General features: G+C 40.2%; 2 protein-coding genes across 2 annotated transcripts; one reads left to right on the forward strand and one right to left on the reverse strand.

Annotated features, from left to right (window-relative positions):
* Positions 1–233: 233 nt before the first annotated feature.
* Positions 234–14,179, reverse strand: crfb16 (cytokine receptor family member B16). Its single transcript, XM_079614280.1, has 7 exons — positions 13,781–14,179; positions 12,048–12,171; positions 8,382–8,569; positions 8,163–8,287; positions 5,092–5,239; positions 4,806–4,954; positions 234–808 (listed from the first exon to the last, which is right to left on the reverse strand). Exons 1-7 carry the CDS (start codon positions 13,836–13,838, stop codon positions 704–706), a joined length of 897 nt encoding a protein of 298 aa, XP_079470406.1. The 5' UTR covers positions 13,839–14,179; the 3' UTR covers positions 234–703.
* Positions 14,180–19,725: 5,546 nt separating this feature from the next.
* On the forward strand, positions 19,726–23,501 carry cldn15la (claudin 15-like a). Its single transcript, XM_079614287.1, has 5 exons — positions 19,726–20,048; positions 21,102–21,266; positions 21,379–21,460; positions 22,073–22,186; positions 23,333–23,501. Exons 1-5 carry the CDS (start codon positions 19,832–19,834, stop codon positions 23,412–23,414), a joined length of 660 nt encoding a protein of 219 aa, XP_079470413.1. The 5' UTR covers positions 19,726–19,831; the 3' UTR covers positions 23,415–23,501.
* The last annotated feature ends 3,165 nt before the right edge of the window (positions 23,502–26,666 follow it).

The raw sequence follows: 26,666 nt of genomic DNA on the forward strand, positions 1-26,666 counted from the left end.
TAATGACATTATTTTCATTTTTGGGTGAACTAACCCTTTAAGAAAGCAATTTGCTGTCAAGAATTTTTTTCTTGTAAAAAGGGAAATTACTTAGCTATACCTTAAGTAAACATATTATACCAATATTGTGATACTACACTTAAAATACTTAAACGTACACAAAGCACATGAAACCAGGAAGTTAGACAGAATAATACCATAGCATCTTGGAGACACAGAGAATGTAATCATTTGATGTGACTATAATTCTTATAATTCTTATAAGTTTATTTGTAAACGGCAAATCGGGTCACACACAGTTATTCATGTATGATCAAAAAAGGAAAAAATCTATTTTTAACACTTATTACAAAACATTTAAAAACAGGGACTATTAAAAAGCACCACACATGCTGTGTATACAGCATGAAATCAATAACTTTCATTTGTCTCATTTTCCAACAAGAGGCGATTTGAATCATTTCAACGTCCAGCCCAAAACATCTCACTCGCCATTGCTTTTAAGAAGGTCGAGCTGTTAGTAAATGCAGTCCATCTACACGTGACATCAGTGCTTCAGGTACTTTTCAGCAACTCAGTCTGAAGTTTCGACTCATGTCCCGCGCAGAGGCGGCCTTTGCGACTCTGAGGCTCTTTTTCAAGTGGAAGAGGAGGTCCTTCTGTTGAGAGGCCCGTTTTAAGTGAAACGGCTGAGACACGTCGCTCAAACGCTTCCCTCCACCTGCACTGCCGACAGCTGAAGGAGGTCTGTGGGCTCCAGAGAAACACCAGTACAGAGGATGGGTGTGCTGGTGGGCCAGTCTTCAAGCTGGAGGAAACAAAAACAAGATCAAGTGATACTGTAAGTCATCACTTCTAGAAATAGTAATGGTTTGGTGTGTTTTCTTTGTCCTATTTTAACCGGGTCAGATATAGGCTACTTTAACTGTGCTCTGTAAAACAAAACAAAGTTGTTTCTGTTGGGAAATAAAGATGAGCTCATTCAGATGTCAGAGCAGCATTGTTGGGTTATTACTTAAAGGGATACTTCACCTCTGGAAAGATGAATGTGTATTTAAAATGGGTCATTTATGTAGTAGAAATGTGAAATTATTTTTTGAATTTGGAGCCTTCTAGACTGGGAAAAGCCAGAAAGTGTATTTGTGGCTCATGTGGATGAAAGACAAAAACTCCCAGAATGCACTTGCTTAGCTGCCCTATGAGGCCACTCCCAAGCCACACCTACCGGTAAGAGCGCAGTTAAACAACTAGAACGTACATTTCCAGAAGAAAATGTGAATGGTGCTTGCAGTGGCAAAAAACACGACCCGGTTGCTAGGGTGTTCTGGGTGGTTGCTAGGCGGTTCTGGGTGGTTGCTAGGCGGTTGCTAGGGTGTTCTGGGTGGTTGCTAGGTGGTTGCTAGGTTGTTCTGGGCGGTTGCTAGGCGGTTACTAGGCGGTTGCTAAGGTGTTCTGGGTGGTTGCTAGGTGGTTGCTAGGGTGTTCTAGGCGGTTGCTAGGTGGTTGCTAGGCGGTTGCTAGGGTGTTTTGGCTGGTTGCTAGGCGGTTGCTAGTCGGATCTGGGTGGTTGCTAGGTGGTTGCTAGGGTGTTCTGGGTGGTTGCTAGGCGGTTGCTAGGTGGTTTCTAGGGTGTTCTGGGTGGTTGCTAGGTGGTTGCTAGGGTGTTCTGGGTGGTTGCTAGGCAGTTGCTAGGGTGTTCTAGGTGGTTGCTAGGCGGTTGCTAGGGTGTTCTGGGTGGTTGCTAGGGTGTTGCTAGGCAGTTGCTAGGGTGTTCTGGGTGGTTGCTAGGGCGTTGCTAGGCGGTTGCTAGGGTATTTTTGTGGTTGCTAGGGCGTTGCTAGGCAGTTGCTAAGGTATTCTGGGTAGTTGCTATGGTGTTACTAGGTGGTTGGTAGTTGTCACAGATGGTTACTATGGTGTTTGTAGCATTTTATTGGCATGATTTAGCGCTTAGCTAATCAATATTAGCATGTAGCTATTCACTGCTAGCATGTGTAGCATGTAGCAAGTCCTGTTTGCTAGCATGAGTCAAAAGAGCCAACCCCCATCTCTATACGATGTTCTGATGCAGAGATATACGCCTTGCAAAACGGTTGCTAGGGTAATCTGTTTGGTTGCTAGGGAGTGGCTTGGCAGCTGCCAATCATGAAGCTCCAAAGTCAGTGTGAATGTATAAACCAACCCCCATCTCTATACGATGTTTTGATGCAGAGATATAGGTCTTGCAAAATGGTTGCTAGGGTACTCTCTTTTGTTGCTAGGGAGTGGCTTGGCAGCTGCCAATCATGAAACTCCAAAGGCTGCTTGTCAGTATGAATGATATAAACCAACTCCCACGTCTCTGTGACATTCAGAATGGAAGATATCCCTCTTTGGATTTTGGTTGCTAAGGTGCTCGACAATGGTTGCTAGGGAGGGGCTAGGATGTGTTGAGGTTATTGGGGATTGGCTGTTTGCTGCCCCGAGTCAAACGAGCCCACCCTCATGTTTCTATGACACTTATATCCTGAGATATCCCTTTGATGTCTTTCAAAGGAAGTCTATGGAGCTTGTTGCTAAGGAGCTCTAAATGGTTGCTAGGGCGTCGCTTGAAAGCTTCACAATGATCCTGAGAGACTGATTGGTCGTCTGAGTAAAATGAGCCCGCCCCCTTGTCTCTATGACACTGTGATCCAGAGTTATGTTCAATACAAATGCGGTTTCTATGGTGTAGGACAGCCCATTTCATGGGCTGTCCTACACCATAGTACGTGAATGGGGCAACTTTGGGCCGGTCCTGCCCCCCAGGGGTGCAACTTTTACCCCATTGTGTGGTATGTTGTTACAGAGCCTACCAGCCTCTTCAAATGTGATCCAGAGTTATGTTCAATAGAATATCGCTTACTATGGTGTAGGACAGCCCATTTCATGGGCTGTCCTACACCATAGTACTTCATTGGGGCAACTTTGGGCCCCTCCTACCCCCCAGGGGTGCAACTTTTACCCCATTGTGTGGTATGTTCTTACAGAGCCTGCCAGTCTCTTTAAATGTGCCAAATTACACGTTTCTGCGACATCCTTGCTCTGAGCTATGAGTCTGTAAATTTTGGTTGCTAAGGTGCTCGACAATGGTTGCTAGGGAGGGGCTAGGAAGTGTTGATGTGATTCATGATTGGCTGTTTGCTGCCCCGAGTCAAACGAGACCACCCTCATGTTTCTATGACTCTTCTATCTAGAGATATCCATTTGATCTCTTTCAATGGAAGTCTATGGAACTTGTTGCTAAGGTGCTCTAAATGGTTGCTAGGGGCGTGGCCTGATAGCTTCACAATGATCCGGAGAGACTGATTGGTCGTCTGAGTAAAATGAGCCCGCCCCCTTGTCTCTATGACACTGTGATCCAGAGTTATGTTCAATACAAAATCGCTTACTCTCTCTCTCTCTCTCCATTTCATGGGACGTCCTACACCATGTTAAGTCAATAGGAAAAGTTTGGGCCGCTCCTGCCCCCCAGGGGTGCAACTTTTACCCCATTGTGAGGTATGTTCTTACAGAGCCTGCCAGCCTCTCCAAATGTGGTAAATTTCACATTTCTACGAAATCCCAACTCTGAGCTATGACTCGTCAAAGTTTGACGTAATGTTAAGTCTATGCGTTTTTTCGTCGACTTTTTCGCCCCTGGGGCGAACACCGCACCCCCGATCGCTTATAAAAGTCATAGCACACCATTCCCGAATAGGCCGCACGTTTTGACACCTTATTCAGGGGTCTGTGACAAAAGCTGCGGGAGGAGTAGCGCGTCAAAAAAGCGGCGGAATAAAAAGAAGTAAAATAATAAGTATGAGCAATAACACTAATGTTGCTTTGCCATAGGCAAGCACCATTAACTAGGCTAGGCTACTAGTGAGTCTCCGTGACGAGTCTGCCCGGGATTTCGAGATAGCCAAAAATGTCTGGGATTCGGCTTTTGCGTTCTACAGTCAGCGTTCATCATGTTTATTGTGGCGAGCAGGACGAGACTGACGGCTGCGGGAGAACGACGCGAGGCCGGTGGCGTGATTACTGATGAGCGCCACCTGTGAGACGCACCAGTCTCGTATCTCTCACGGAGGAGCGGGAATTTTCTCAATGTTAGAACGCACATTAACCGATCACTTGTTTAGCATTTATGTAAACACTACATTCGGATTCACCAATCGGAATGAATTCAGTTAGTTTGAAACAAAAGGTGTGCATGTAAACAATGAATGGCGACTGCAGAAAACAAAAGCCGAATTCCAGACATTTTGGACAATCTCGATGGCTGGACATGTCCGGGAAAAAGAGGATGGTAACCCCTTCTACGCTTTCTCCACAGAACAAGAGCCTGTTAGCTTAGCTTCCATAGCCTATAAAAGATGGCTGACAGTGTCTACTATATGTACATTCTGTGAGTGAGATCCTCCTCTATGGGCAGGTTGAAAGCATGCGGATCTAGCGCCTTCTACTTGGTATCATTTATGTTAAAATGAATGTTTTAATATAAACTTCTCCCTCTCCACACTTCAGTTCAAGAATAATTTATGTAATTGTTTATTGTTATTTGAAAGAATTAAAAGAAAGAGCAGTTTCATGTCTATCCTTGAATTATTCAGCTGGTTGAGGTTGATATGGGATTTAGAAATGAATAAGTATATTGCAATACATTTTAGAGAGAGTAATTTGTACAGTAATCTGTTGAATACGTAATAAGTAGCTAGTAGTTAATTACTCTTTTTTTTTAGACCAGCACTGCTGTACAGGAACTCATCATGAGGTTAAACACACACACACACACACACACTCACCAGTACGCTGGGAATGGGCTCCCTGTGGCAAATCTCTTTGATCTGTGGACCAAAATGTGTTGCCGACCATCCCAGAATAAAGGCCACGGCGACCGCTACTACCACAGCGCCGCTTACTATCATCGGCTTCACAAAGTCAGGTGTCTGCTCTAGAAAGGAAATCACAGGTCAATGTGAACAATTACATTTACCATCTTGTCAATTATCTTCATAGTTTCTTCCTAATGCATTATTCTGTAGACGTAATTACATCTATCTACCATTTCCTTGATCACTGATCACTCACCAGGAATGATGACGCACTGCGTGTCAATGCTGCAGATCTTGTTAATGGCTTCTACAACTGCTTCTGCCCTGAAGCACATCTTCTCTCGCCCTCGATGGGCGGCAATGGAAAAATGATAGGGATAAGCTCTGATCGCATAATTTAAGGCCTGCAAAGACATCCATCAAGGTCACAATAGGACTTAGTCAGGACAGATGGCCAAGATTTGATTTACCTTATACTTACTTTCATTTTATTTTACACAAATGAAGACAAGAGTGTTAGATGTACAGACTTGTTCAGTAGGTTGTACTTTTCACAGCCCATATTTTCCAGCTTTTTATTTTGACTACTGGAAAGATGTATCGATGCCGGCACCACATTTTATGCTTAGAGTAACACTCCACTTTTTTTGGAAATAGGCTCATTTTCCAACTCCCCATAGAGTTAAACAGTTGAGTTTTACCGTTTTCGAATCCATTCAGCCGATCTCCGGGTTTGGCGGTAGCACTTTTAGCATAGCTTAGCATAGATCATTAAATCTGATTAGACCGTTAGCATCTCTCTCAAAAAAATGACCAAGGAGTTTCGATATTTTTCCTATTTATAGCTTGACTCTTCTGTAGTTACATCATGTGTTACACCTACACCTACATCTGTCTATCCCGAGGTTTACCGCTGTCCACCGGAACCAGGCCGTATCCAGATCTGATGAAGGACCAGCGCCAGGACACGACGACGCCGCTGACCTGAAGTGTCAACCAGTCTCCACTCCGAGTTCAACCCAACCGGAACTGGACAAATACTCCGATTCATTCTGAAATTCTGACCTGTAATGCTCTTGAATCATAATCATCCACTGTTCACTCATTGACCAGAGGAGAACTGGCCCACGACTGAGCCTGGGTTCTCCCAAGGTTTTTTTCTCCATTCTGTCACCTGATGGAGTTTTGGTTCCTTGCCGCTGTTGCCTTACCTTCTGGCTTGCTTAGTTGAGGACATTTAATATTCAACAATATTATAGATCTGCCTCAAAAGTGGACGATGATGAAATTGTTTTTTGTATTATTTTCATGTTATCACTGTGAAGCTGCTTTGATACAATCTGTATTGTAAAAAGCGCTATATAAATAAAGGTGACTTGACTTGACTTGACCGACAGAAAATAAAAAGTTGTGATTTTCTAGGCCAATTTGACTAGGAACTATACTCTAATTTCTGAGTAATAATCAAGGAACTGCTGCCGTACCAGCAGGCGCAATGATATTACAAACTTAGTGCCAATCACGTTGGAAGTTACCGAGCTTGGGACTATTTTCGAGATGGTCCTCACTGCAGAACACGAAATCAAGGGGGAGGAGTTGGATCCAGATCCAAGTCCTCCCACCTTACATATACCTAAACCTACCCATCTCCACCCCCTGATCCCTAAACCCACCCCTAAACCTACCAATCTCCAACCCTTGATTCCTAAACCCACCCCTAAACCTACCAATCTCCAACCCCTGATCCCTAAACCCACCCCTAAACCTACCAATCTCCACCCCAAATCCATAAACCCACCCCTAAACCTACTAATCTCCACCCCCTGATCCCTAAACCCACCCCTAAACCTACCAATCTCCACCCCAAATCCCTAAACCCACCCCTAAACCTACTAATCTCCACCCCCTGATCCCTAAACCCACCCCTAAACCTACCAATCTCCACCCCCTGATCCCTAAACCCACCCCTAAACCTACTAATCTCCACCCCCTGATCCCTAAACCCACCCCTAAACCTACTAATCTCCACCCCCTGATCCCTAAACCCACCCCTAAACCTACTAATCTCCACCCCCTGATCCCTAAACCCACCCCTAAACCTACTAATCTCCACCCCCTGATCCCTAAACCCACCCCTAAAACTACCAATATCCACCCCCTGATCCCTAAACCCACCCTTAAAACTACCAATATCCACCCCTGATCCCTAAACCCACCCCTAAACCTACTAATCTCCACCCCCGATCCCTAAACCCACCCCTAAACCTACCAATCTCCACCCCCTGATCCCTAAACCCACCCCTTAACCTACCCATCTCCACCTCTTAGATCTGGATCTAACTCCGCCCCCTGGATCTCGTGTACTGCAGTGAGGTGCTACTGCTATTTTCAGGCGCTGCGTAATATCATTGCGCTGCTGGTACGGCAGCAGTTCCTTGATTATTAAGCAGGAATGAGAGTATAGGTCCTAGTCATATTGGCCTAGAAAATCGCAACTTTTTATTTTCTGTCGGTCTTAGTACACGATGTACTACAGAAGAGTCAAGCTTTAAATAGGAAAAATATCGAAACTCTTTGGTCATTATTTTGAGAGAGATTCTAACGGTCTAATCAGTTTCAATGATCTATGCTAAGCTATGCTAAAAGTGCTACCGCCAAACCCGGAGATCGGCTGAATGGATTCGAAAACGGTAAAACTCAACTGTTTAACTCTAGGGGAGTTGGAAAATGAGCCTATTTCCAAAAAAAGTGGAGTGTTCCTTTAAGCAATATCACAGTCATAATACGAATATCAGCATGCACAATCACAACTGTGTTAATATTTAAGCTGACAGCATGATTGCTTTTATGGGCAGTTCATTGCAGCCAGAAGTGAATAATTAAGTAACCAACATTTTAGACACAATATTGCCATAGTTATTTTTGTCTATTTTTGCTCGGCCAAAAAAACCCCAGTAAAGTTCCAATTGAAGCCAATGTAGGAACTGTTGCATCTCTGAGCAACATAGCGACACTCGCAACCTCATTTGAAATATGCCGTCTACTAGGGGAGTAACAATATCCTCATGTCAAATATTCCCCCATTGCATTACTATACATTGTATTCAACATTATATATAGTAGTTTAATGTAGTACTGACACTAAAACTCTGTAAACTTGATTTTTTTTCTCATACACAATACATATTGTCACTACCCACGATACATATTGATGTGTCGCACATCATTCATTAGCAAAGCCCAGACATCTACTGTATACAGAGAGCTGATGGCAAATATCACGTTACATATAGTGGATACAAAATGAAAGTATGAAAATATTCTCACATTCTGTTCGTCCCCCTCCTTCCAGACTTTCAGGTTGATGGTCATATCAGAAAGTGTTGTACTGAAGCCCACCTGGATGGGATCCCGCTCCACATCCACGGTCATTTTCGGAGCCAGCAACACTGCTATAAAAGACCACAAATGGACATGTGACCCAACTGATCCATTTCAGACATCTCTAATTTTGTTTTAGAAGAAATAATGCAAATAATGCTCAACTGTCTCTCCTGTTGAAAGTGGCAGGTAGTTGCGTCCATGACTTTTGTCCATCACAGTTTGTGTTTATGCGGATACTGTAGTCAGAGTTGGAGGCCAGGTCGTGGGTGAGATCACACCGGTTTGCACTGATCTCTTGGCAGTCATACGCATTCATCCAACTGGCATTAAGTTTGTAAAACTCATACTCCCTACATTGAGAATCAGAGATGAGTAATATTCACGATAGAATGTACACTATGTTTCTATCATGTTATTTGATTGGCAACAGTTCTTCTAACCCTAGTTGATAGAGTGTGTAGCTTTTCATTTCTTAAACAACCATGTAGGAAGACACATCATGGCCATATTCCAGGATGACAATGTCATGATTCATCAGGCTCGAATTGTGAAAGAATGTTTGGGAGGAGCATGAAGAATAATTTTCACACATGACTTGGCACCAGAGATTAAATTCACTGAAAGTCTTTGTAGACTACTGTCTAACACTTGATGGCTGCTCTGTTAAGTCTTCGTCGTCGGTTAGGAACCTGGGTGTGCTCTTTGATACCAGTTTTTCATTTGAAAGTCACGTGTCTAGTATCTGTAAAACTGCATTCTTCCATCTTAATAATATATCTAAATTACGCCATATGCTCTCATTGACAAATGCGGAACAATTAGTTCATGCGTTCATGACCTCAAGGCTAGATTATTGTAATGCTCTACTGGGTGGTTGCCCTGCACGCTTAACAAACAAACTACAGCTAGTTCAAAACGCAGCAGCTCGAGTTCTTACCAGAACCAGGAAGTATGACCATATTAGCCCCGTTCTGTCAACACTGCATTGGCTGCCTATTAAACGTCGTATAAATTTGAAAATATTGCTGATCACTTCCAAAGCACTAAATGGTTTAGCTCCGCAGTACTTGAGCGAGCTCTTAACGCATTATAGTCCTTCACGTCTACTGCGATCTCAAAATTCCGGCCAGTTAATAATACCTAGAATATCAAAATCGACTGCTGGCGGTGGATCCTTTTCCTATTTAGCACCAAAACTTTGGAACAGTCTTCCTACCATTGTCCGGGAAGCAGACACACTCTGTCAGTTCAAAGCTAAACTAAAGACACATCTCTTTGACCAAGCATTCACATAATGCATTATAGACTTCTATAACTCAATGTTAGGCTGCATAGATTAGGTCAGCCGGAACTGGGAACACTTCCCTTAAATCCTGATGTACTCGTTACATCATAAGAAGAATGGCATCTACACTAATTTTAGTGTCTTTGTTTATCCCGAGGTTTTCCCGCAGCCTGCCGGATCCAGGCCGTATCCAGATCTGACGAAAGACCTTCACCTGGACCCGATGACAACGCAGTGCTGAAGTGCCAACTAGCCTCTCCCTATGGAGGATTCCTTTATCACTCTACAGATAAAGCATTGTGAAAAAATTTCGGTTTCGCGTATCTACCCCAAAGTGATAAAATTCTGTATCAAAATTTTAAGGCCAGACAAGTAGTTTGTAAAGGATAATTCCGGTATTTAACACCTTGAGTCTATATTGTAGTTTGTTTTGGATGAACAAGAGTGGTGGACAACATTTTTTTGACAATGGTTCCTCTCTCGAGTTTTTGACTAGTTTTTGATTGGAGTCAATGGCCATGTCCAAAAATGTAATTAAAACAACCTTTAACATTAGTTTTCAAAACTGTGCAACTCACCGAGTGATTAGTGATGTTAGTTGATGTTCCAGAAACAAAAAGTGTTGCGAAATACAGTTTCTGTCGTGTTTTATTCGTCATTTTGTAAAATCCCATTGAATTCTATTGAAGGACTGAGTGCTCGTTAATATAAATGCGCTACCGGAAACGGAAAGGGGGCTGTTTACATTTGGTCGATGTAGTCTTTTTGCTCGCTTCCGTTTCTCATAAGGCTAGCGAGCAGAGCAACTGTGCTCCGGGAGAGTAAGCGAAATAAACAAACAAAACCTTGAAAATATTGAAAGACGTGACCACTGACCAGTGCAATATGAAGTTGAACTCGACTGTGACCGTGAGTGTCCCGCGAGACATAAACATCGGTTATCGCCATCAAGTGGTCGGGAGTGTGCTAACTAACGCTTCATATTCAAATATTGAGCGGAAGTTACACGGTTGTGAAGTGTCTGAAAAAATAGTTCTACTATAGCAAAATAAACGGATTGGAATCATATATTGCGACGATATATTGTTTATAATCATCAACGAACACCACTAACCACTCGGTGAGTTTAACAGTTTTGTAAACGAACATTATTGGCTGTTTTAATGACATTTTCGGACATGGCCATTGACTCCAATGTTATCTATTATAGTCAAAAACTCGAGAGAGGAACCATTGTCAAAAAAATGTTGTCCACCACTCTTGTTCATCCAAAACAAACTACAATATAGACTCAAGGTGTTAAATACCGGAATTATCCTTTAAGGCTTGGTTTGTAGGGAATTACAAACCTGCGCACATATATTCAAATGCGCATAACTATAGAATTAATTCTTGATGCGCACGTGAGCGCCATCAGTGTTTATCACAGGTTCGCGTTTAAAGTCTGTGTAGAGAGAACGGTGTCGTCTTAGCGGCCTCTAATTTAATAACTAATGATCCTTGCGACGGAAGTGAATCAATCAAAACTAACTTTAGCTGGAAAATAACATTATTTTGTCTGCCAGGAAAAAGTCGCTGTTTTTGATTTAATAATCAAACGTTAAAGAATGATTGGATCATTATTGCAGTGATTATTATGTTTCTAGCATGTTATAAATGTTGTGATGTTATTTCCATCAAGAGTTGCATACATTTTTGGTCCAGATCTTGTATTGCCAATGCAAGAGTCCAGCACTCTGTAAAGTCTCCTCCAGCACATCACAAGTCAAGTCATCTTCATTTACAGTATATAGCGCTTTTAACCATGTAGATTGTTTCAAAGCAGCTTTACAGTGGTAAACGGATCATTTAAGGTAACAGAGATTGTTTTGGCTTCATAGCGGTTCTATGCCTAACATGTTTTTGCTTGAAGGGGAGACTAAACGCTTAAGAATACTTGTTCTGCCACGCTGCTTTTGATAACATCAACAAACGTCATCGTGTACAAAGAATTGCAGTCGGAATGTAAACTGACAGAAGTTTGCAACACCGACACTGTCATCAAACTGAGAGGAATCACCATTGAACTGACTTGAGATTAATAATGACAGTTGCCTTCTGCTTTACAGCTGAATTTGAAGTCATTTCATAATTGATAAATGTATCTTTTTATCTTGCTTCTTTGAAACAATCAATATTGTTAAAGCGCTTTAAATAAATGTGACGTGTCATATTTAAGTGTTAACTTGCTAAAAACTTGCTAAAAAAGTGACAATACCTTACATTTTACAGTTACTGCTGGGTATAGAAACTCAGAATTTGATCTTTTAATGTACAGATGCACAAATAAGCATTCCAGTCTTTTTGAAGGACAGGTCAGTCACCAATAGTAAGCAAAGAAATACATTACAGGGCGGTTTGTGGCCATCGTGTGATGATTTCATTGTTTTCAGCTGATATTTATTGTGTATCATAACATAAAATGCTGACATACTGTACACAATGCATTTTTAAAAAGTATTCCTAAGCAATAATTAAAAAAAAACATTGAGAAATATGCGTACCCTTGAAATTGCACAGAGTAGTTGACAGTGGAACAGGACGCCTGCAAGGGGCTCCATCTCAGAACGTGCTTCATGTTTACTGAGTGCATTGAGGTGTTAAGAGCTGTCGGTGGTGTACTTGAATCTGAAATGCATAAACAATATTAACATTTGACGTACATTTGGAAGAAAACGGATTTTTATGATGATTTGTTTTTTACTTTCTGTACTTTCAAGAATGAGCCTCAAGCAACATTCATTCACTCTCCTTGCATTGATTAAAAGCATTTTGAGAATGTCAAAATTAAGTTCATTGCATAAACCTGTTCAGGAGGACCATAATACTGTAGTGCCAAATTAATATCTATACACGCTAATACCTATAATAATGTGGGTCTTAGCAGAGGATTTACCAATCACTGTATATATGTATAAAGTTAATTTCCACCAAAGCTATAAAGAAGCTAATGTTCAGATAAATGTTACAATCTGGAAGGGAAAATAAGTCAAATTTACTGTAACTTAAAAATATGTGACTGTTTAATGATTAAGTGACATGCTTTGTAAGCATCAGAAAAGTGTGTAAATACACTGATATGGTACTATACGCAGTAAAGAGTACCTAAAAACCATACTCAAAAGTGCAGATACCCTAAAGTGTAAACTACACCATTGCAAGTCACCAGTTCAAATACTTCTCCAGTAAAAGTCTTAGAGTATCTGATTATTACTCATACTGAAAGGCTCAAAGATGCACTAGTCCTCAACACCCAAGAGACATGCCAGTGAAAAACAAGAAAGCGCTGATTTGTGAAGAGAACAATCACGTTTATTTTCTAAAATCAAAATTAAACCGAACACCTCAAAATCGCAATAAATCAAGGTCGACACAAGAACCTCTTAAACCTCTACAGACACTCAAGTCTCAGTTAAGGTCAAGCGGGCACAAGTAAACCAATATCCTCAAAAAGGTCTTTTCAATATGGATGAATAAGATCATGTTAAGTCAAAGCCTACTTGCACTGGATGTTCTGGATCACCAGCTGCAGCCGTGTCCTCATCTCATACATGAAACACCTGCGATCCACAACTACCTGCTAATGCGCTCACATATCGCCTTGTTGACAAGTTTGGGTGAGGAAGGGCAAAACGCACAAGAAAATAAAAAATGCTGGGTTGTTTGAACCCAATTTTGGGACAAATATGGACAAACCCAGCCGTTGGGTTGAATTTTTAAATTACATTTTTAACCCAAAGTTTGGGTTTGTCCATATTTGACCCAACATTAGGTTGAAACAACCCAGCATTTTTTAGAGTGTATAGTACCTAATACTCTCCCAGTAGATGACAATAATGCATATTTTGTATCAGAAATACAGTGCTGCAGAAAAATACCATGCAAAAATGTAACGAGTAATTGCATTACTTATCACAAATGTATTGGAGTAAAGAGTACATATACTTTTGAGACTACTCTAAAAAACGCTGGGTTGTTTCAACCCAATTTTGGGTCAAATATGGACAAACCCAGCCGTTGGGTTAGATTTTTTAATTACATTTTTAACCCAACGTTTGGGTTTGTCCATATTTGACCCAAAATTGGGTTGAAACAACCCAGCATTTTTTAGAGTATCTTTGATACTCAATAAAACTGCAAAGATGCCAAAATATGCTTAACATTAAAGTACAGTAAACTTTAATGCAGTCAAGACAGAAAAGCTGTATCCCGTATCCCACTGAGAGGTTATACGTACAGTTGAAGGTAAAGTGCAGAAGCAGAGGAAACAGGCGCTTGATCAAACCGCTGCTCATAACCTCCCGTTCTCCCGTCTCGGTGGATGCCAGCCCTGGTCAAGCCCTGGATCCCTCTTCCTTCGCAACGACCCAAAAGCGTCCAGGGTTTCCCCACTGTCCCTTTTCAAGTAGAACGGCCCCTGAGAGTAATGGTGTTAGAGGAGTCTTCATGTTATCTGCGCCTGTAATCAAGCCTAAAGGAGAAACTTGAGACACGAGAAACGAAAGGTGCAACGAACAGCATGACTCGTAGGGCGAGATACCTCACGCTCTGGAGTAAACCTGTAGGGCCTGTTTGAAAATTACGGTTGCATGAGATTTATGAAACTATGTTAAACGCAAGGAGAGTCCCTTTGTAGGAGGAGGTGTGTTAATTAGGCCTATAAATGGTTTGAAATTGCATTTTGCACTGCATTGAAGTATGAATGTTTTAGGAATGTGACATCTAAGATTAAATATTTAAACAGTTTGTCAAACTTCCATTCAACATATATATTTTTTTATAAATACCATGCAGTGGCAACTGTGGCATCATTGGAAGCTATAAGATCATGATCACAAGCCCAATGAATGGACATCCAATGAAACATGATGATAAGATAAGAAAGATAAGAAAGTGTCTGTAAATAATATGGATTTAGAGAGAAAGAGAGAAAGACAACACCTGTAGATACTGGGAAAGATTGGTACTTATGCAATGACAACAAAACGTTATTGTATTTTTTTGTTTTTTTGTTTTGTCATATGAATGTTGGATATCTAGTAACTTACACAATAAAACCCGAATTCATATTTTTTCTGAACACGGATAATGTATGGTCTAATAAAAAAATGTTAAGAACTTTTGAAAATATGAACTGAAAATATGGTTAGATTGGTCAAACATTCTTATAAATGTAACAAAACGCTCTACATTTGTAATTAGACTCAAATTTGCAGTTACAGATACAAAATTCAAATGCACGTTCATGACATTACACAGAATATGCATGATGACAAAAGGGGTGAAATGATCAGACACCATCAGCTGAAGTCGCAATAAACATAATTAATATTTAAATAGAATTAAAAGGCTGCCAAACATAATGCACTATCCAAGATTTTAAAAAAAAGAAGTCTGTGCAAGCAACTAATTGTCGCATGAAATGTCAAGTTTTACCCTGAAGATGGCAGAAGAGTGTCTTGCAGGAAGTCACTGGACAACCAGAACTGAGAACACCTCAAATGAGTCTTTTATTCTAAATGATTAAAAATATGATACATTTTCAGATGAGGACCAATAAGGTTTGCTAGACAGTTTTTGTAACATTATTTAAACATTAATTTAAATAAGTAAATAACATAAATGTTAAAGAGCACAGTCAGCTAAAGAACATTTAGCTCTCATTTAGTTCTCTCTTCCCTCAAAACCGCTAATTTTGAGAGCTTGTTAGAGGTAATCTGTGTGAAACAGCACAAAGATGGTTGTTGTTGTTGTTGTTGTTGTTAGCATATTTCGTGTTATTTCACTGTTGTCACGGTTTTGTTATGTTTGGACTTTGTTCCCTGTTTTCCCGCGTCAGTTAGGCTACTGATTTGATTTCGTCATTCTGTTCAAGCTGTTCGTTATTAATTACCTTGTTTGATTCTGTGTATTTCCTTGCGTTTCATTTGAGTTTTGTCCTGTCTCACCTATAGCTGTTTTCCTATCCCTTTGTGATAACTGTGACATTTAATAGATGTCAATAGGATTGTCAGGGACGGAAGTGTGGACTATCCAGTGGACTAATGAAATGAAGAATTATAACCAACATTTTAAATTTGAAATGTGGTCGAAAATAATAATAAAGCAGGAGTAAAACAAGTTTAAAGTCAAATGAACATGAACCATTGTAGCTTTAATATTTAATATTTTAATTTAATAACTTTAATATCCTGTAGATTCATTTGTTTTATTTAGTTGGATATATGCCAATTATTTCTGATTTGTGTGAAAAACTAGCTAAACTTTGTATAAAGAATGTACAAATGTGTTTTGATATGCTTCTAGAAATGCATCAGTATTATAAAATATGACATCAAATATTAATAACAGAGGGCAGTCAAAGCAAAATCCCCGGTAAATCAATAGGTCAATTTAATCTAATAGGTAAATGTATTATCCATATTGTAATTGAATATTTGTCATAATAGCAACATGCTATTGAATTTGTGAATTCAAACTAGGCTAAATGATTTCACTCATTTAAAGGTTTTGATCAGTAATAAATGATTCTGAAATGTATCTAACTTATTTAATTATTGAACACTATGAATTATAATAAATATAAAATAAAATAACACTAGTAACTGTCAAGTGCATGTTCTGATTTCCCTGTTTCTGTTTGCATGTTTAGTTTGATCTAATTCCCCATGTTCCTGCTCCTCATTGGTTGTCATAATATTTGATTGGCCTTGTTATTAATTCGATATACCTGTGTGCCATTTAGTTCCTTTTGTTTGCTCTTTTAGTCCTCAGTTTGAGTTAGTTCTTTGATCTGTATTGTTTATGTTGTAATAGTTGTTTAACTAATCTGTGACTCCAAGTTCTCTACGGTTGGTTCACTCGTACTGCGTCGCAAGACGCAATGGGAAAACTCCTTTTTCTCCGATTTACTGAAGTTTTAATAAAATCACGCAGTGAAACTGCACGAGCCAATGGTCACTCCGCAGAGAGGAACGAACCTATTGCCGCACAGCAGCGTGAAAACCCGCCAGAGCCCGCCGAATTGGGCAGGGCCAGCCCTCTATAAGTGGACATTTTGGCCATAGGAATCAGATTATTTTCCTTCAGCGATGATCATCTTCTCTTTGCTGAGACTCCGAGACTGCAGTAGCTCAATTTAATGCAAGTAATGCAATTTCTCACCGTTTGAAGAAGCTACGCTGCGGATCAAGCTGACTCAGCGGCGGTCTGCCAGCAAGCTACTGAGCGGCATTTTAGGAGTAAGCTGATGACCGCGCTCTGCACGCAAGCTGATTCAGCCTTCTCCCCTGCGGCTATCCGGTGAGTACCATCAAAGGCGGATTTCAGTGAGTCAGGTGAGTATAACAGAGCCTATTTCTCAAAAAAGCACTTTTCGCCGGCATTTGTTTAAAAACGTTCTATTTCTCTCAAACTTAGACGAAGAAACGATGGCGTCGCTGGGCTGAGTGAAAGGGACTAAGTGAGCTAATGGTGGTCACTATGAGAGCACGAGTCTCCTCGCGCAGGTTTCATGGACTGCTTTCTCTAAAGAAAGTGACTCCTCCCCTCATTCTCCACCATTCATAAACAATTAACGGAATGCATAGCTGATATACAAATTTGGATGACTAGTAATTTCCTACTACTTAACTCTGAAAAAACAATGAGAAATTCTAATCATTGCCCAAAAAACTTTCACACGTAATAACCTAGAATACTGTCTAACACTTGATGGCTGCTCTGTTAAGTCTTCGTCGTCGGTTAGGAACCTGGGTGTGCTCTTTGATACCAATCTTTCATTTGAAAGTCACGTGTCTAGTATCTGTAAAACCGCTTTCTTCCATCTTAAAAATATATCTAAATTACGTCATATGCTCTCAATGAATAATGCAGAACAATTAGTTCATGCGTTCATGACCTCAAGGCTAGATTATTGTAATGCTCTACTGGGTGGTTGCCCTGCACGCTTAATAAACAAACTACAGATAGTCCAAAACGCAGCAGCTCGAGTTCTTACCAGAACCAGGAAGTATGACCATATTAGCCCGGTTCTGTCAACACTGCATTGGCTGCTTATTAAACATCGTATACATTTAAAAATATTGCTGATCACTTACAAAGCACTGAATGGTTTGGCTCCGCAGTACTTGAGCGAGCTCTTAACGCATTATAGTCCTTCACGTCTATTGCGATCTCAAAATTCCGGCCAGTTAATAATACCTAGAATATCAAAATCGACTGCTGGCGGTAGATCCTTTTCCTATTTAGCACCAAAACTTTGGAACAGTCTTCCTAACATTGTCCGGGAAGCAGACACACTGTCATTTCAAATCTAGACTAAAAACACATCTCTTCGACCTAGCATACACATAACACATTATAGACTTCTATAATTCAATGTTAGGCTGCATAGTTTAGAACAGCCGGGACCGGGAACACTTCCCGTAAATCCTGATGTACCTGGTACATCATAAGATTGATGGCGTCTACACTAATATTAGTCTCTCTGTCTATCCCGAGGTTTACCGCTGTCCACCGGAACCAGGCCGTATCCAGATCTGATGAAGGACCAGCGCCAGGACACGACGACGACGCCGCTGACCTGAAGTGTCAACCAGTCTCTCCTCCTCTCATGGGGGAACACATTTCCCCCATGTTGGCTTCCCTGCATTGGCTTCCAGTGTGTTTTAGGATTGATTTTAAGGTTTTAGTGTTTGCTTATAAATCCTTAAATGGTTTAGCCCGAACTTACATTTCTGACCTTATACAACGTCCCATCAAGGTCTCTGAAACATAACAATATAATCATGTGTGTTGCCCCTTAAAGCAATAGCTCAGTGGTCTCTGTGTTATGTTCGATTGCTTAAAAGCTTTTACATTTTTATTTAAGACAATTTTTTGGCAATTATAGAATTCTCATTTACATATGACACTACCTGCTAATAGCCTTTTATGAGGACATGTGTATAGATATATGTTTGACAAAATAAAAACTAAGACTATTATCTTCCAATAGATAATACAACAGAACAGTGCTGACCAATAGTGAGGTAGAGAGTGAAATAAAAGATGGGTAGGGAATGAGAAAAAGAGGGAGAGAAAAACAAAGAAACTCTGAGGTCATCTGTTTATTGAGAGAGCTTAGACTTTGAGCTCTGACGATAATCATCCATTAACTGGCAAGCCAATAAAACCATGAAGATATATGACCCACAAAATATGGTCCTAACTGTTGAAACCAGATTACAGTGAAACCAAAGAGAGAGACATGATATTAATTTATATTTATGAATATGGTCTTTTTCACAGCATCAACATTAATAAAAAGGGAAACCATCTGGAAAGCAGTCCATGAAATGTGGATCAATGAGACAATATTTTCCAATATTTTCAATATTGTCTGAACTGATATGGTATCAATTTGGAATGTTTTTCGGTATGAAACAAACTCTGCGTCCTACACAAGTAGCCTACGTCCTGGCGACATTTGTCATCAAGTAATGTAGAAGGGGATTATCCAGTGCACTATCCCATCCATAAAGGGATTTTTTTTGTTCAGTTCCCTCAGTCACTGGCAAAAAAAAAAAAAAATCAGTTTCTCTTTTGATATGAATAACCACACTCATTATGTTCTCTATAATTATGCAATACAATACAATACAATACAACTAGCACCAGTATTACACAGATATGAGATTTCTCTGAAAAAATTTACTCATTGAAAGTGAAAACACATTGAAAACACATATTGGTACATGCTTTCTATAGTTTTCCACTGAATGAGTGTGTAAAGTTTAGTGTGTTATTAACCCAGTGATGGACTTCCCAGAGACGCAGGGATAGTCCCAGCATCCCCGCGATCATACATAGGACAATCAGTTAGGAAAATGGATGGATGGATAGATCATTTGGTGACTAAAAGAGCCAGTCACACTCTCAGGTTGACGTAGGCTCTATTTTAATGCAATATTTATTACATTAGTTTTAATATAATCACAGAAAGATACTCCAATCATATGATAACTATATATGGTAATGGTGTGACCAGAGTAAATGTGTGTCTCACTATAAGAAACGATCACACCCATCATCAACAGCATTGCCATAAGCTGAGTGGGTTCTTGGGTGCGGCAATGGCTTTATGACCCTCCACAAAGGTTGAAGTCCTGCTGCTCAACGGAAGAACAATTCAAACTCGGTTATCTGGAGTAGAGACAGGTTCACAGGACTATTCTAGCACATTATTCTTGCCTATAATTTTCTATCCATCTTCTATTTCACTCACTTTGTGTGCGAACGGGTAAACATGTCAACAGCATTAGAGGTGACTGGATTCTTCATGTGTTTGGTCGGCTGGGTGATGACTGGACTTGCTGTGGCTAATGACTACTGGAAGATATCTAGTGTGCAAGGCACCGTAATCGTTTCAAACCGCCTCTATGAGAACCTATGGCATGCCTGCGGCGAGGACAGCACTGGAAAGGCCAACTGCCAAGACTTCCAATCCATGTTAGCCTTGCCAGGTAGGTTATTAGGCTTGCTCTGTAATATCAGTACACCTTAATTAATTCCTATCATGAATATAAACGTATACAAGACTGTTTTAGAACCTTGCATTGGATTTTTGAGGAACTATAGATGGATCTGGAACCTGGTAAAACTCTTTCTCCATGTTCAATCTCTGGCAGCCATTTTGTGTTGTAACAATATGGAGAACCGCCTACGCCAACTTTTATCTCTTGATTTTATTGTTCAAGTATTACTGGCTTTTATTAAATGATAAACATACACACTATTCGAAGAAACAGAGCTTTTTGAGACTCTGAAACAATTGCTTTGCAAAATGATTTAATCTTAAAAATAATGGTTCTGCGAAGAACATTCTAATCCGCAAAAGCTTCTTTACTGTGGAAAATGTTTCTTTCGATTTTTAAAATGTTCTCCACATTATAAAAAATGGTTATTTTAAGAACTGAACACTGAAAGGTTATTTGTGGAACCAAAAATGGTTCTTCTATGAGATTGCTGCAAAAAACTCCTTTTGAAATCTTTATTTTCTAAGTGTTTTGAAGCACTCTAACACATCAAAACTGTTTTTGTCATTAAAACTGAATCTATATGAATGCAACTGACCCAAGATCAGTTAAAACCATATTAGACACTAGTTCATGCATGGGTTTACCAGTTCACTGCCCCTAGCGGCAGAACCACTGGAACTGTAAAACGTTTTGAAACGGTATATGATGTTTGCTGTAGGCTACACAGGCCAGTTTTGAAACAAAAGATTCAAAAAAGTTTAGAAGCTTCGTGATGCAGTGTTAATGAAAGCACCTATCACTACCATAGATCAATGATGCCAATCATAACAAAGACCACTATAATGATTAATTATAACCTTTTATATGCATCGTTTTATAAACACTTTATCAAATTTTAGATACTTTGAAAGTCTGAACTATATTGTAACGGTAAACCTGCACACACCAAAGTTTACAGTAGGCTGTAAAAGAAGACTAAACTCTAAACTCAAAAATCAAAGACTAAACTCTTTGTTTCTTTGTCCTTCTTGTTTTCAGTTCATATTCAAGCATGTCGAGCATTAACGATCATCGCCCTGATCATGGGGCTGGTCGGTATCATTTTATCTACCATGGGGCTGAAGTGCATTAAGTTTGGGTCAAAAACAGATGAGGCCAAAGGCAAGACTATGGTCATTGGCGGCATTATCTTCATCCTTGCAGGTAAAAAGAAATACATTGTCCATATGAACAGTTTCTATTATTGTTTAGCTGTCTGCATGTTTCCACCTTTTTTAGCATCTATAATAATTGAGAAATATTTATATCTCCATAGGTGTTTGCACTATGGTGGCTGTAACTTGGTACGCTGCACGAATTGTTCAAGAATTCAATGACCCGTTCTATGGAGGCGTCAAGTGAGAAGACTCACATTCACACACATTCTTAAATGCACACATATTTACTTATCTAAATGGGTTAGATAAGAAAACCCTATGAAAACATAAGTTCCATAGACTTCTGTTTTCATATAGCTAATTACTATAACCTAACTCTAATCTACATTCTAACCGTAACACTTACAGAAAACGTTCTGCATTTCTGCAATTGACCCTCTGTGACCCTCTAAACCAAGGTTGTCCAATTCTGCTCCTGGAGGGCCACTCTCTAGGCTGTTGAGGCAAGTTGGAGCTAAACTCTGCAGGACAGTGGCCCTCCAGGACCGAGTTTGGACACCCCTGCTCTAGGGTAATGGTGTCAAACTCCGCTCCTGAAGGGCCACTGTCCTACAGAGTTTAGCTCCAACCCTTATAAAACACATCTGACTCCCCACTGAATCATCAGACCAAGAAATCAACAGAAACATAGATGTCAATTCATTATATATCAAGTACAATGTGTTTTACAAATTAGGACATCCTCAAACGGTGTAGGCCTATTGTCATGTTTAGCACACTTTCGGATACAAATTTGTTCGAAATATATCGTTAAGTAGCCACATACACCTAACTATCTGCCTTTGTTTGCAGATTTGAGCTGGGTACTGGTCTCTATATTGGTTGGGCTGGTGCAGGGCTGTGTGTCCTGGGTGGTGCATTCCAGTGCAGTGCCTTTAAAAGAGCCTCTCCAGCGAAAGACAAAGGGTAAATATCACACATAAGACAATTCTCTACACTGTAAAAAAAATGTAACCAGAAAAAATAGTTAACTGGTTAACTTTAAGTTACCTTACCATATACGGTGGAAAAACTGTAATGTGTAACATCACATTATCTGTAATTTTACTGTAAAATACTGTCAAATGTATGGGATTTTTTTTGCAAGGAAAAATCTACTTGGTTACTGACCATTCTGCCATAGGGAATCAGGTTAATTTGAGTCGTGCAGCGTGAAAGCATGGCCAGTGTTCCAGTTATCTCAGGGAACCGAGGTTACGTTAGTAACTTTTCCTTTTGGATACGGTTCACTCGTACTCCATCGCTAGACGCAATGGGAACCCAGTCCAATCGCGCCGTGCTCAGAACTACAAAACGACAATCATTCTGGGGCCCAAGTGTGCCAAGGTTAAGATAGGCAATATAAAACCCAACAACATGGGACTTGCATGGAGGGTTCTAGCCGGTTGAGCTCACGTAGAGGTCAATGGCCAGCTTACACCGACAGTACATGTGCTTACAAGGGACATCCAGGTTATAGAATCTGGCGAATGTGGACGGCGAGGACCGGCCGGCCGCCATTAGACACTCCGCTGGACCATGCCTCTGGTGGAGTGTGCTTTAACTCCAATTGGGCACTATAGGCCCATCAAAGCGTAGGCCAACGCAATCCAGTGGACAATCTTTCCTTCGTGACCGGATGACCTTTGGTGCGGCCACCGAAGCACACAAAGAGCTGCTCAGACTGCCTGAACAGGACAGAGCACTCAATATATACTTTGAGCATGGAAGGGGTGCGACTTTAATCCAGCAGCTCCTGGAGGAATGACAATACCAGTGAAATCAGGGTATTACTCCTAACTGCGCCCCAGCTGGAGAAGACAGACCATTTAAGGGTGTCTGTAGAGGTGTAGAGGGGCTCTAGCCTCAGAAATATTGTTCACGACACTCAAGAGGCCAGAGGTGAAGGGCCCACAATGGTGTCTGTCAACTCTGGGAACCACGGTTGGTTCAGCCAGAGCCGGCCACCAGAAGGACTGATGATCTGAGGGAGCAGCGCGTCTGGAGGGGAGGCGTGTTGGGGAAGGCTGGGCCATTTGAACTTTTGATGATGTTTTATTCTCTTTTTAACAGGGCATACTACCCAGGTGGAAAGCCAAAGACAATCTACACTGCCGCTCCATCTACTGCAGAGACGTCAAAAGCTTACGTTTGAGACACCAGGGTCACCCATATTAACAAGGCTGAACTTTTGTTACGTTGATGTTTGTTTTACTCAATTATGTTTTTGCTACTTTTTTTTTTTTTTTTTTTTCTTAGGACAAAATCATGACAAATATAAAGATCACTTAAATGATCATGAATGCTGAACTTCTGGAATAAAATATGTTCTCTGAATTAAGATATCTAGATATTGGTAACACTTTCCAATAAGGTTTGTTAGTGGTCGTTAGTTAACTACATTAGTTAACATGAACTAATAATGAACTGCACGTATACAGCATTTATTATTCTTTGTTCATTTTAATTTCAATATTTACTAATAGTTTATTTAAATCTTGTTAACATTAGTTAATGCACTGTTAACTAACAATAAACAGCTGTTTTTGTATTAACTAATGTTAACAAAGTTTAACAAATACAGTGACAATGCTCATGGTTAGTTCATGTTAGGTAATACATTAACTAATTTTAACTAATGAACCTTATTATAAAGCGTTACCTATTTTTTGCCATGGTGTTTAGACTTGTGTTTTTATGTATTGGGGAGACTGGGGAAAGCTTTTTACAGCAGAGAATATTTCTCATCGTAGGTTCATTTTTTAAATGTAATTTCTCTCTTACATTACACATTGGCTACAGAAACGTTTTGTAACATTTACACTGTTATTACCCTAGGAAACAAACACACATAATCACATGATAGCTGGCGGGGCATGTTGTCACATTGTATTTGGTATTTGGGACTGGCCATTAAATGGCCTTTCATAGGCTTTTCTGCAAAGTTTAAATAAAACAATGATGGCTTCTACACAATTATCATAATGTATCCCACATGTGTTCATAAAAATATGATATTGGACATGTAATTAGGACAATATCAGATTTGACAAATTTATATAATACATATAAAATATGATTTATAATAAAACATTTAATACAATATTTTACTTTCTCTTGTAACAACTTGCCCATCTCCTCTAAACATGCTTAGTTTGAGTAGAGACCGTCCAATGCCCAATTAACTACACAATAAGTCAAAAATTAAATGTGAATAAATACATTTTTAACTGACAATTTTATGGTTATTATTTCTGAAAATGAATGGATAAATGTTGCCAATTACCACACCACATCATATCTTTCAAAGTGTAATCCCTGTAAAGCTAAACTAGTTTAGATTAAAATGGAAGCAAAACTGAAATCAAAGTCTTACGTTGGAGCATGCAGACGAAGATGATGAAAGAGCAGAGAGAGGTGGATCTTAATATAAGCCATTAAACTTTATTAATAAACAAAACAAAGAAGATAATCCAAAATACAGGAATCGCAGGAGTAGCCTACAAAACGTATGCTTTGGCTTAAATTCAAAAACAATACAGGACAATGAACTGAACAAAATTCAGGGCTTAAATATACAGGACTAAATGACAAACTTAACCAGAAGCAGGTGTGCAATATCATTAGTAACTGTAGAGTTATGTGGTAACTCTACATGGACAACAGAGAGCACAGTGGAGAGGGCAGTTCAATAAACAGAGCAAGATGGCTTCTGTGTTTATGTCTATGAAAACCTTCAGTAACCATGACAACAAATGAAGAGCAGTAATGAGGGGAACAAAGGAAACAGAACACAGGAAAAGGAGATCAAAACGAAATGTCCATAAAACAGAATGAAAACCTAACACAAAGGAACTGGAATTATAATTTTTTTAAATCTTTGATAACACTTTATAATACTGTTCAGAGGTGGAAAGTCCAGGTTCAGAAAGTAAAACTCCTCCTCAGTATTTTGTTCCAATCACCTGGATTTGCTAATTAGCACAGTTTTTCAGCCAGGAGATAGAACTAATTAGTGAAATCAGCTGACTGAGTTCATGGGTGGAATAAACATATGGCAGGACTTTTACTTTCTGACCCCTGGACTTTCCACCTCTGATACTGTTCCATCATCAATGAATAACTACACAGGAACAAATGAGTAATGCACTATTAACACTCAAATAACTGCCATTAACTAATAAGAAACTTTAATGAACTAATTAAGTAATCCATCCATCCATCCATCTTCTTTCACTTATCCGGGGCCGGGTCGCGGGGGCAGCAGTCCAAGCAGAGATGCCCAGACTTCCCTCTCCCTAGACACTTCCTCCAGCTCTTCTGGGGGGACACCGAGGCGTTCCCAGGCCAGCCGGGAGACATAGTCTCTCCACCCTTCCCAGGAAGGCGTCCAGGAGGCATCCGGAACAGATACCCGAGCCACCTCAGCTGACCCCTCTCGATGTGGAGGAGCAGCGGCTCTACTCTGAGCTCCTCCCGAGTGACCGAGCTTCTCACCCTATCTCTAAGGGATCGCCCAGCCACCCTGCAGAGAAAGCTCATTTCGGCCGCCTGTATCCGGGATCTTGTCCTTTCGGTCATGACCCAAAGCTCATGACCATAGGTGAGAGTAGGAACGTAGATTGACCGGTAAATTGACACCACGACACACCGGTACATCGACCGCATTACTACGGGAGCTGCACCGATCCGTCTGTCAATCTCCCGTTCCATCCTTCCCTCACTCTAGTCAGGGTTCAGTGTTGGGTCCAATTTTATTTAACATTTACATGCTTCCACTTGGGCAGATCATCAGGAAACATGGCCTTGGTTATCACTGTTATGCGGATGATACGCAGATTTACATCACTACTAGTCCTGATTTACATTGCTCATTAACAGCTTTGCATAGTTGTCTTGCAGAGATTAGCATATGGATGCAAAATAACTTCCTGAAACTGAAAGGCTCCAAAACTGAATTGATGCAGATTGGTACAGTGGCGGCTACTCGTAAGGCTGAGCAGATAAATGTGATTGTTGACTCTAGCATGGTAATTCCCACTTTACAGATGCGTAATCTTGGTGTAATTTTTGATCCACAGTTAAGATTTGAAGCACATATAAAACACATCTCTAAAACTGCTTTTTACCATCTGAGAAATGTGGCTCGACTTAGACCTTTTCTCTCCTTTGCAGACTCAGAAAGGCTCATACATGCCTTCATTACAACTAGGTTAGACTATTGTAATGCCTTGTTCTCTGGCCTTCCAGCTAAATCACTGAAGAGGCTACAGTACATTCAAAACTCTGCCGCCCGGGTGCTCACTCGTACCTCTCCTCGTGAACACATCACACCGGTGCTTTCACAGTTGCACTGGCTTCCCATAAATGCGAGAATTGATTTTAAAATTCTAATTTTAACATACAA

The sequence above is a fragment of the Phoxinus phoxinus genome, assembly GCF_949152265.1.
Source record: "Phoxinus phoxinus genome assembly, chromosome: 5".
NCBI classification, from domain to species: domain Eukaryota; kingdom Metazoa; phylum Chordata; class Actinopteri; order Cypriniformes; family Leuciscidae; genus Phoxinus; species Phoxinus phoxinus.